Source organism: Acomys russatus, chromosome 29 (genome assembly GCF_903995435.1).
Source record: "Acomys russatus chromosome 29, mAcoRus1.1, whole genome shotgun sequence".
In the NCBI taxonomy this organism is placed as follows: Eukaryota; Metazoa; Chordata; class Mammalia; order Rodentia; family Muridae; genus Acomys; species Acomys russatus.
In genome coordinates this window covers 15,361,563-15,369,999 of record NC_067165.1, presented here as the reverse complement: position 1 = coordinate 15,369,999, position 8,437 = coordinate 15,361,563, and the positions used below count along the sequence as shown (strand labels likewise).

At 53.0% G+C, this 8,437-nt stretch overlaps 1 protein-coding gene across 1 annotated transcript; it reads left to right on the top strand.

Annotated features, from left to right (window-relative positions):
* The first annotated feature begins 2,727 nt into the window (after positions 1-2,727).
* Positions 2,728-4,805, top strand: Guca2b (guanylate cyclase activator 2B). The gene is made up of 3 exons (XM_051171861.1): positions 2,728-2,841; positions 3,790-3,976; positions 4,676-4,805. Exons 1-3 carry the CDS (start codon positions 2,752-2,754, stop codon positions 4,735-4,737), a joined length of 339 nt encoding a protein of 112 aa, XP_051027818.1. The 5' UTR covers positions 2,728-2,751; the 3' UTR covers positions 4,738-4,805.
* The last annotated feature ends 3,632 nt before the right edge of the window (positions 4,806-8,437 follow it).

Genomic DNA, 8,437 nt, shown 5'->3' with positions numbered 1-8,437 from the left:
CTTAGGGGGCAAGCGAAGAGGGCAACTAGGCAAGGAAACTGAAAAGATGTGGCCAGTGAAATGTTAGAAAAATGGGGGAGGCCCATATGCTCAGAGCCAAGTGGACAAAGAGCTCTGAGAGGTGCCCCCTGGGGGATGGAGGTGTCGTAAAGATAGACATCAAGCAAAGACTCAATGTGGCGGGGGAGGGGGCCGGGGGAAGAAGCAGCTAAACCTACAGGGGTATACTGTCCCCCATCCTCACGTGTGCGTGCTCCCACGGGCTTGTGTGGCAGTGGCTTCCCAAGTCCGTAAAGAAGGAAGGCTCCTGATGACAGCGGGTGACGCAAATGAGCTGGTTAGGGTGGCAGTAAGGATTTGCATCTGTGCTCAAGTTGGCCTTAATGGATGATGGGTCATTCATGAGGAGATTAGGAGAGGTGGGCTGGAAAGTCTGAGTCGTGTCAGGTAGGAGAGGAAGCCATGACTCATGCCTGGGAACGATGGTCCTAGCTGGAGGAACCAGTGGCTTGGCAGAGAAAAGCAGCCTCCACCACAGGGCCTGAGCCTGGCCCTTATCCCTGGAGCTCGTGCCATAAGAAGAGCAACAATCAAGCGGGCTCATGACAACGCCAAGCACTGGGGAACCAGTCGTTTTTCTGCAACTTGGAAGCTGAAACCTCAGAGGTTGTATCACTTACCTGAAGTGACACGGCCGAGCGAACCCAGTACTCTGCTTTGGTTTGTTTTCTGTTTTTGAGACAGGATTTCTCTGTGTAGCCTTGGCTCACCTGGACTCTCTTTGTAGACCAGGCTGGCCTTGAACTTAGAGTGAGCCACCTGCCTCTGCCTCCCGAGTGCTGGGATTAAAGGTGTGCGCCACCACCGCCCCGGCCCAGTGCTCTGGATAGAATGGTGTTGAGTCTAGCCTGCAAAGGCCAGGAGTCAAAGCTGTTTTCACTCCCAGTTCAGACAGGGCTTGTTGGGAGGATTCCATTGGGGAAACAACAACAACAGCAAGAAAAACAAAACAAAACAAAAAACAGGTGGCATAAGCCATGCTCCGTCGCAGGTGCTGCAACACGTGTGGGTGAAATGATCTGGGGACAGGGACAATCCCTGGCTTCCTAAGACAAGAGCTGTTAGTTAGCTTTCCCTGTTCTTGACTTCAGTGATGAGGAAACTGTGACTTGCCCAGGATAAGTAAAGTCACATGGTGGGTAGCTGCCGGAGTCTGGGTTCAAGCCCCGTCTCCCTGCCTCTAAGCTACACGCGTCTTTTTTTGTAGCAACACAGGTCGAGCACAGATTCTGGACAGAATGCCTGTCCCATCCCTCCTCCTCCCCAAGGGAGCATGGGCGGAGTGCCTCGTCATGCCTTGCGTTACTCGCACATAGTCAAGCACGTGAGCCGCTGTTATCTGACAGGTGTTAGCATCTTACAGAGAAGAGAATGTGAGACTCCAAAGACTAAAGGCCGAACTCTGGATTCAAAGCAACGAAAGAAACTCCAAAGTTCACTTGAGCCTTTTATCTAGTTCAGTGTAAGATAAGAGTGAAGTGGAGGGTGCTCTCGGCAGGTGGAGTGTATAGAACACCATGCGCGAGCAGGACTGGTCTGATGGAACACGTCATAGCATTCACTTAACCATCCAATCTCAGTGACTACAGGTGCCCAGGTAGGCTCATGCTAGGACACCAGCCGTGTGCCAGTCTGTACCAGGCCCAGCTGAGCCCTGGCAGGACCATGGCTGCTAGGCCTGGCCATGGTGATAGCACCATCAGATAGCACCAGCTCCCTGGCCTGGTCTTTGCCCACTGGGCAGTGGGCTGTAAGAGTAAGGGACCTGGCATAGAAGAATGAAGGGACTGAAGGGAAACTCAAGGGCTGGAGTCTGTCGTGCCCACAGCCCCCTTTGTGATGGCTTCTGATAGGCTTGTGTGAGCAGAGAGTAAAGAAAACCTCAAGCAGATGTCACATGACTGCACATACACACACACACACACACACACACACACACACACACACACACACACACACACACACACACACACACACACACGCAGCAGCTGCCCCAGAGCCGGCATTGAGCCCTCGTCACCTCCCGTGAGATCTGAGCTCTTTCTTTCACACCATGTCGGTTGCTAAGACGTACGGTTGATACAGTCACACACAACCCGGGGGTACTCTGGTACAAATGGGCAATGGCAGGCCACAACTGGTTACAACACTGGTCTTTCTATAGTTCTGGGGAAGGATGCCGGACATGGGTGAAGTTAATACTGGAAAACCCTGATCTACTTCCATCTTTCACTCAAAGAACTATGGGCTGGCCTGGACTAAAGACGTGTGTGTGGGGTCACTGTGGCCTGCGGCAAATCCCTTCACCTGGTGTCACTTTCCTGACTCCTCACCGTCCCCTCCTCCCAGGTGTGGAGGGGAGAATGGAAAGTGAACTGGTCCGAGGCCTTCCCACTGAGCTCTACTCATGTCAGGCCCTTGGCAGACCACGTTCCCACATGCCCTGGATTCCCCATCATCATCATCATCGCCCCCTCAACCCCTCCACTCCCCCTACTCCCCATCCCCCACCCCCGCTTCCTGGGAACTGACTCTGAATTTGTCAAAGAGCCAGGCCTCTGTCAACCCCACCCCAGGCAGACAGTTAATAAGTGACCCGGGCTCTGGACCCTGGTCTATAAGGGGCTGCTGGCCAGAAGGCAGGTGGCAGCCAGGTGGACGGCAGAGGGAACAGGAGCCCAGAGGTGTGAAATGAAAAGCAGAGCCATGTCGGGAAGCCAACTGTGGGCTCCTGTGGTCCTACTGGTGCTGTTGCAGAGTGCACAGTGTGTCTACATCCAGGTGAGACCCCAGCCAGCCTACCTTTTGCCTGAAGGACCTACCTGGGGGCTCAGACCAGCAGCCTGTCTAGACTGACACACCTGCTGGGTGGAGGCTGCAGGAGTGTCAACAGTGACAGCAAGATGTGACTGTTTACTCAGCTCTGCTCTCCTTTGAGGTCACAGCATGGAAGGAGATTGGGGGAGGGGTGTCAGTTCTAGAGGAGAGGCACAGAGGGATGGGGACCCCGCTTTTGCTCCCTACCCTGTGTGCACCCACTTGGGCAAGTCGCAGAGCGGTTTCCTGCCAGGGAACCTTTGTGCTCACTGAAGGATAAGTGGTACCAGGCGCAGGCGAACATGTTCTAGGCAGAACAAAGGCCAGGAAGAGGGAACATGGACTTCAGTGTCCTTCCAGGGACTATCAGATTGGTGGGGCGTGGAATCAGGCCTGGCCATGGTGTGGCAGGATGCTTCTGGTCTTGCTAAACCTGTGTGACTATAGTTTGGCATCTCGATCTAGGGGTGGGGTGGGGGTAGGTGGGGGGGGGCTGAGAGGGCATGGGGGCAGTGGGGGGAGCGGTTTCCAGGAGAATAAACTGGTCTAGGAGGGGCTGAATCAGTCTCAGCACAGGGAGAGTCACCAGGCCAGTGCAGGAAAGGGACATGTTAGCTGGCCAGTCCAGTGGCCAGGCTTCCACAGGGGAAGGTCCACAGCTGGACGGAGACAAGCAGGGGTCTGACCCGCAGTGCGCCACAGCCTGTGGGACAACCTGTGACGAAGGCTTCTGATGCTGTTGGTGGCAGGTCAGAAGGTAACACTCCACTTTCCTCCTCACAAGCTTCTTTTCTACTGTGAGCACAGAGAATATTCTGGGCGACCCATGGCACTTTGCTGACCCCCAATCTCATGGCACTTGCCTGCTCCTAGCCAGGGCCTGATGCTTTCCCACCCCTCTCTCCTCCATAGTACCATGGCTTCCAAGTACAGCTGGAATCAGTGAAGAAGCTGGTAGAGTTGGAGGAGCAGCAGATGTCCAATCCCCAGTCGCCAAGCGGTAGCCTCCTGCCCGCTGTGTGCCATAACTCAGCCTTGCCCCTGGACCTCCAGCCTGTTTGTGCCTCCCAGGACGCTACCAGCATCTTCAAGGACTTGAGTAAGGATCCCACCCCTCAGGTCTTCCTGCCCCTCCATCCCCTTCCCCACCTCTTCATTATTAGTTGTTTCTGCTAAGCAACCCAGTGGTTGTGGAGAGGATGCTCAGAGGGTCCCAACCCTGTCCTCCCCAGATCTGCCCCAGTTTGGGTACATTGAGGCAGGTACAAAAGAACCTCCACAGCCCTGGGAAGTTCCTCAAAGACCTCACAAGTCGGGGGGGGGGAGGGGAGGGGGGAGAGGGAGGGGCTCTGGGAAGAAACAGATATGATTCCGAGAGACACGTGCATCTGATACATCTGATGACGTCAGGCTTGAAAATGGCTCCCCAGGGAGGTAGGTGACAGCTAAGCTGAAGCCAGAAGGTCTGCACAGTAACTGGGCACCTGCTCTGGGCAGGTCCCGATCTGTCCCTTTTGTCCAGGATCTTTCCTATAGCACTCAGGTCAGGCTGATCAGCCCATGTGGAAGATAAGAAACCTCAGACCAGGAGGGAAGTGCCTTGCTCAGCTTCTACTAGGAAGGACAGCACCTGAAAAAGGAGGTGCTGGCTCCCTCACTCTGAGTCCAGAGCAGAAGCTTCTATGAGGAAGTCACAAGGCTCTCTCCCTACAAGTTCCTCTCCGCAACCTGCGTCAGCATCTGTGACCACTGATACCCCAAAGTCCAATTTCAACTAACCTGCTTTCTCCCTGCACAGAGACCATCGCCACCGACGAATGTGAGCTGTGTATAAATGTTGCCTGTACGGGCTGCCGCTGAAATGCTCTGGGTGTCCTGAGCCCACTCCGGACAACTCCCTACACCACCACCCACCCCACCACCCAGCCTGGTGTACCCTGTCCATACTCAGGCACCCCTGACGTAATTACCACCCTCCCAGCATAGCTGGATCCGTGACAAAGCAATGGGACCCAGGCTGACATATCCGTGGCCCCTGGGCAGCTGCACCTGAATAAAGATGCTACCCACAAAGTCAAGAGTCTACGTGTTCCTTTCTGGGCTGTGGGTGTGGCATCTTGGGAAGCCGGGTGGGAAGAAAAGACAGGACAAACTTCACAGAGGAATTCCCCACCCACGTACCCAAGTCCGATGAACTGACTCATGACACTTATTTCCCAGATGAGGGACCCCAGAGTCGCCCAGGCTCACAGGACCTTCTCCTCCCCTGGACTAACACAAGGCATTCCAGCTCTAGGACCACAGCTCTTGACACAACAGTTGGGAGTAGGCAACTGTATACTTGAGATGGGGCGCCATCAACTGGTGCCCTCCCCAGCTCCAGTGACCGTCAGGAGACTGCTCTCCACAGCCTAGTGGCACTCTCCCCTTTTCTGAGTGTCCAGTGTGTTCTAGATCTCCATGCAGCTTTCTAAACCCTTAGCATGAGAACTCAGAGAGTCTTCGTCAGCCTGAAGAAGTAACATTGCAATGGCCAGCTCCTGTATTAAAAAAAGAATGTCTCCACAGAGTCACAAACGTGGCAGGCAACTTCTTCCCAGGGTGCTACAGTCCAGGCTCTGGACACCCTGTCATTTATTGCCTCTACCTACCCTTGGCTGTGGATAATGATGTCAAAGGCAAGGCTCAGTGTGCCTGTCATACATTTCCCCTGTGTGGTGGGAACACAGCGCCCCTTCCAAGGTCAATGGGAAATACGCCCAGCAGGTGTCTCCTCCCCGGGCAGAGTGCCTACAGGACACTGGGCTAGGACTGGTGCTCTGTTGTGGCCTGAGCCATGGAAGGTGGGGCCCAGGGAGCTGAGGCCTTCACTCTAGTCAGCAATTGAGCTGGGAATTACCAGTACAGGGTTTCCCACAGGGCAGGTTTGCTACTTGGCCTTTGACCTGAGCATCTGGGAGGGAATAGTGGGTGCCAAGGGCCAGTGGAGTCCACACACAGCTGCCAGACCCTACTGCCCCACCCTGCTCTTCCTTCTCACTCTCTGCCTGGTACCTCAGGTCTCTGCCAGTAGAACACTACAGCCCTGCTCTGACCATGTCTCTTACCCTGCTGTGTACCACCATGCCACCTCTCAAGTCTGACTTGAGCCCAAACATTGTCTGTACACATTTTATGGGCTGTGTCCCCACCCACTCAGTGGAGATTTCCAGTGAACTGCCACTGGAGAACCATCTGGAACCTGCACTGCTGCAAGCGCACGCGCGCACACACACACACACACACACACTCACACACAGACACACACTCACACACACACAGATTCACACACATAAACAGACTCACACTCACACACACACACACAGACACACTCACACACACAGATTCACACACATAAACAGACTCACACTCACACACACACACACACACAGACACAAACACAGACTCACGTACACATACACACAGACTCATTCAGGCACACACAGGCTCGTATACAGAGACTCACACAGAGACACACACCATACTCCCTCACACATACAGATTCATACACACACAGACTCTCACACACACAAATTCACACACACAAAGATTCACACACAGACTCACACACACACACACATACACAGACTCACACCTCACACACACAAACTTACACACTCACACACACAGATACACACCATACACACACACACACACACAGAGACTCTCTCTCACACACACACAGACACAGACACACACACACAGACACAGACACACACACACAGACACAGACACACACACACTGTACGGCAGGAAATGTAACATGCCCCCCGCGTTAGTTCCTGGGGCTTTTACCTTTCTCCTTCAGGAAGTGGTCAGTTACTCCCACCACACCCATGCCACTCTCTCCTCCATCGCTTCCCCCTCTTCTTTCCCTGCTTCCTCTTCCTCTCTCTCTTCATTCTTTTCCTCTCCCTCCTCCTCCTCCTCCCCAGTCCCTGGCAGCCATTCTTCTCTCTGCGTGACTGAGTCTTTTTTTTTTTTAAATTCCAGTTCCAAGTGAGGTGGTGCAGCATTTGTCTTTCTGTTCCTGGCTTATTTCATCATTACAACATGCCCGTGTTTCGTCTTTGTCACAGGTGACAGGGTTCCCCTCTGTTTAGGGCTAGGCCACTGAGTACATAATGTATTTTCTATAGCGCCAGTCTTGGCTGTTGCGAACAGTGCTGACCATAGATAGCAATGCAGACAGCCTTACAGTATACGGACTCATGTCCGTTGGCTACACCCAGAAGGGAAACGGCTGGGCCAATGGCAGTTCTCATTGTAACTGGAGGGAGGACCTCTACACGGCTTTCCCCATAGTCATTCGTTTGTTTATAAGATAGGATCTCCTCTATCCCAGCCTATCCTCCAACTCATTACATCCACAGTCTTCTGATCCTCCTGCCTCCTCTTTCTTCGCAGTGCTGGGATTATAGACATCCACCATTACGGCCAGTTTATGCGCCACCGACTGTTGCACGCTAGCTGAGAATTCCACCAGCTGAGCCACATCTTCAGACCAGCTATAGAATCATCACCTCCCCTTTGCTCCACGGCCTTTCTTTCTTTTTCTTTTTAAAAGTTATTTATTATTATTTATACAGTGCTCTGCCTGCATGCACACCTGCAGGTCAGAAAAGGGCATCAGATCACATTATAGATGGTTGTGAGCCACCATGTGGTTGCTGGGACTCGAACTTGGGACCTCTGGAAGAGCAGTCAGTGCCCTTAACTGCTGAGCCATCTCTCCAGCCCCTCTACAGCCTTTCTAACGCTATCATTATCTCATCATTTTTTGTATATTTGTTTATTTTATATGTATGTTTTGCCTGCATATATGCCTGTGCACCAGGCACATAGATGCCTGGTGACCGTGGAGTCGGAGGAGGGAGTCAGGTCCCCTGGAACTGGAGTTACAGATGCTTATGAGCTGCCATGTGGATGCTGGGAACCAAACCACTGAGCCATCTCTCCGTCCCCCACGCTATTCCATGTTTTTAAAAACTCCCATTCCTAGAAGTGTAAAGTGATGCATTGCGGGGTTATGCATCCTCTCCTCATGGCTTGCGACACTGAGCACCTTCACTTGTTGGCTATTTGCATGTCTCCTGAGAAGTGTCTCCTGGGGTGCTCACCCATTGTACAGTTTCATCTTTTCTTTTCTGGACTGTTTGAATTATTTTCTGTTTTGGGTGTTAATCCCTCACAGATGCATAGGTCACACACACATACTTTTCTCCACTCACCTCTTTATCATGTTGACTGTTTCCTTAGCTGTTCAGAGCCCTCTTGTTTGTCTGTATTGGGGAGGGCCTGTGTTTGGGGGCTCATGGACAAGAGCAATGACAAAAAACGCCTTATTCTAATACATATCGTTCAGTCTTCTCTCCCTGATGCTCAGCCAAAGCCAAGTAGCAAACCTGCCCTGTGGGAAACCCCGTACCGGGAATTCCCAGCTCAATTGCTGACTAGAATCAAGGCCTCAGCTCCCTAGGCCCCACCTTCCATGGCTCAGGCCACAAGAGAGCACCAGTCG